We start from the raw sequence: 3083 nt of genomic DNA, 5'->3' as shown, positions 1-3083 counted from the left end.
ACTGCGATTAAAATTGTTACTACCACTGGCTTATTAGTAATGGATATTTTTTTTAGAATTTGGTTCTAGCAGAGTGGGAATGAAATAAATTAAATATGTTAATAGTTTCTTACGTATGTCCCAATTTGTGGATGTACCAGCTTGGTCCGGAACGATGGACCCCACGTGTGGTGGTTGCGTATTAGAAACACCAGGCTGTGGTGCATCTGGTAGTGGCATTGGCGGCGACGCAACAGGTTCTTTTGCGATACACGGCGGTTCACGAGGTGCAGCATGTAATGGCACCGATCCGATTAGAAGAGGGTATTTTCTCTGAAGGTTAACATGCCTGATTTTTTCACAAAGAAATGTTTCAGTGAGAACCAGGCGGACACAGGATGTTTCAATGTTCATGATGCAACCGTGAAAAGTATGATTCCAGGCGAAAAAGTAAGTCGAAAGTGTAAAATAAAACTGCTTACAGTTAAGGCTTCATTTTCGGAAACGTGGAATTTCCAAACGCGATGTACACGTTTGTTTCGTATGAACAAAGTATAAATTGCGTGTGAAAAACCGAGTGGTCAATCGTTATCAGCAACAGCCTTCAGAATCTTTTGTTTCTCTTGAAAACGAAGTGTCATACAAACGAATTTTGTTTTATATGTTCGGATCATTATTGCATTCCACCCTGTTCCGCGACGAAATTAACATAATTTTCTTTGTTTTAGATACGCAGCTTTGATCCGATGCGTGCACATCAACTCAAAGGAACGTCGGGAAGATTTCGGTCGCTATAGTTGAGTCTAGGCAAGGAGTTGCAATCCTGCTATGCAATCTTGCTGTAAAGCACAACGTAATGAGTTTCATTATCACGATAAGTGAATTTCATCGCATCTAATATAGTGTAAATCCCGCGATAATGATAGTGATAATGATTGAGGTGATTAAAAGTTAGCAGTTCAATATTTTGACAATAAAAAAAAATGAATATTCGAGTAGTTAGCATTAATTAGCTAAGCGCGTTTTAAATAATCAATTTCCTGATGTAATAAGATATCTTACTTACGCTCCTCGAAAATAGACGATGACCTTCAGGTAATAGTCCATGTCTATAATGTTGCAAAATGACAAGTTTGATGGCGGGATCGGTGGAACTCTGATTTCCAGATTGACTGGAGTGTGAGTCAAGAAAGGTCCTGAATATGTGGTTGACGTATTGCTGATGTTTACAAACGTTGTAGCAGAAGCCGCATAAAGTTTTGCTACCTTAAATAAAAATAGGAAAAGAGTGACTGTACAAAGGGCATAGCCGATTAAGATGGTCAAAACTGCCCTTAGAGGTTTTTCAATGAGTGATTCACCGTTCGATAGCTGACCAATAAAAACTCACCTGTGTAAAATTTTAACCCTGTAACTTGTCCGTGAGGGTAGTTACAGGGTAAATTAGACTTCGCGGTTTTCCGGCATTTCTCCACCTTCAGCGGCTTTCTACAAAATTTTAAAAAAATATGGCTTATTTTGGACATCAAGCCGGATGTTATAGAATTTTTTCAGAATTTTCAGTTGCAAGCTGTGATTATCAAAAATGAAAAACCCCCCAAAAAATCGGAAAATAGAAGATCTCTCACTTTTATATTATATTCAACACTTTTATATTAATTCCCTGATAAGGTACTATCACGGCTCGTGTACTCTTTTCTCAGATTTTTTGCTAACCTGCAACATTGTCACAAAAAATGAAAACCCAATGTATCGATGTTTTTTGCTGTCAGAATGAAGCTACTACTTTTCTAGTTTACCGCGAGTGTGGATTAAGGAATTGTAAACGTTATTGCATCGAAACAAATAATTTTTTACTCATTGAAAAACCTCTAAGGGCAGTTTTGACAATCTTAATCGGCTATACCCTTTCGAAATTTTAATGATGTCACTTACTTGTTCCAACGTAGTGCTGATCTTCAGTATTGGGACTTGGGACAATGTAGTTCGAAAGTTCACGTACGTGTTGATTAGTTGTCCAGGAACGAATCCAGTAGAAGGTAATCGTATTGTTATATTCATGGAACCATATTTGCAGCAGCAACTGTAGAATTTTTTTTGAACTTCGTCGTTGATTCCTATCTGCTCGTAAAAGATGATAATTCGACGATAAAAAGACGATAATCAATGTTTCGATTCGGTAGTGAATTTTGAAAACAAACGGAATTTTTACGCATTTATCGCGATTTGCGTTGAGATCTAATGTGGAGACCACGGTGAATGCTGCTTTGCATTCGTGATCGAATTTCCAGGGCCTCTTGATCACTGCTTTCACCGTGTATCTGATATGCCCGCTGACGTTTTCGAAGCTGCTAGGAATGTTACGGGGTAGTTGAAACTCGAACGGATACCGATGGTAGCCCTGCTTGAGTTCTATTATGGACTTCGCTGTAAGATGTTAAAGAACATCGTCCCATAAATGCGAATTTTCTTTTATATGTGTACTTTTCACGTGTCATTCTACAAGATGTTGAGAATGAGGAGAAATATGTAAGACATTATTTTTTACACTCACGTTCGAAAGAATCCAGTATATCGTCCTTTATTGTAAAATAGTGCTCTGACGCTGTATGCGTGTTAGGGACAATTATGACGTTGCTATCGGCGTCAATTAATATTGTCGTATCCGTCCAAAGCACGAGAGCTGACCCATTGGCAATGAAATAGAGTCCTGCGCATCATTAATTAGATTCAATGCGAATGAATCATTGACTCTCTTGTTGTTGTATATATGGTAATTGTACAGGTTTTATACTTTGTGTTACGCGTTTGAGACGAAAAATCTAAAATTAGTACCAGGAAAAATTATTTTTTTTATTTAAATTATACCTGAAACATTTTTATAAATGTGGTGCCCGATGATGGATATGGCACATTATAAGCTTTAATTAAACATTTCTATGCGATGTTTGCTTTGATGAAAAACTTAGACCCAGAGTCGATGAAAATTTAAAGGATGAAAGATCAATTTATTTTCGACGAATTATTTTCGTATATATACTTTTGTTAAATGTCGTCATCAAATTATTTCTTTACTTCAACGTAAGAATGCGCTTGTGTTAATT

The 3083-nt window shown here is 37.1% G+C and overlaps 1 protein-coding gene across 1 annotated transcript; it reads right to left on the bottom strand.

Moving 5' to 3' along the window:
- Nucleotides 1-113: 113 nt before the first annotated feature.
- LOC144477628 (arrestin domain-containing protein 3-like) lies at nt 114-2689 on the bottom strand (the record flags this gene model as incomplete). The annotated part of the gene is made up of 5 exons (XM_078195360.1): nt 114-328; nt 1046-1347; nt 1867-2100; nt 2192-2406; nt 2534-2689. Coding segments are annotated over 5 exons (1122 nt in total), but the record flags the coding sequence as incomplete, so codon positions are not given.
- Nucleotides 2690-3083: the final 394 nt, after the last annotated feature.

This window comes from Augochlora pura, unplaced genomic scaffold (assembly GCF_028453695.1).
Source record: "Augochlora pura isolate Apur16 unplaced genomic scaffold, APUR_v2.2.1 APUR_unplaced_2414, whole genome shotgun sequence".
Classification (NCBI taxonomy): Eukaryota; Metazoa; Arthropoda; class Insecta; order Hymenoptera; family Halictidae; genus Augochlora; species Augochlora pura.
This window is presented reverse-complemented; position numbering and strand designations above follow the sequence as displayed.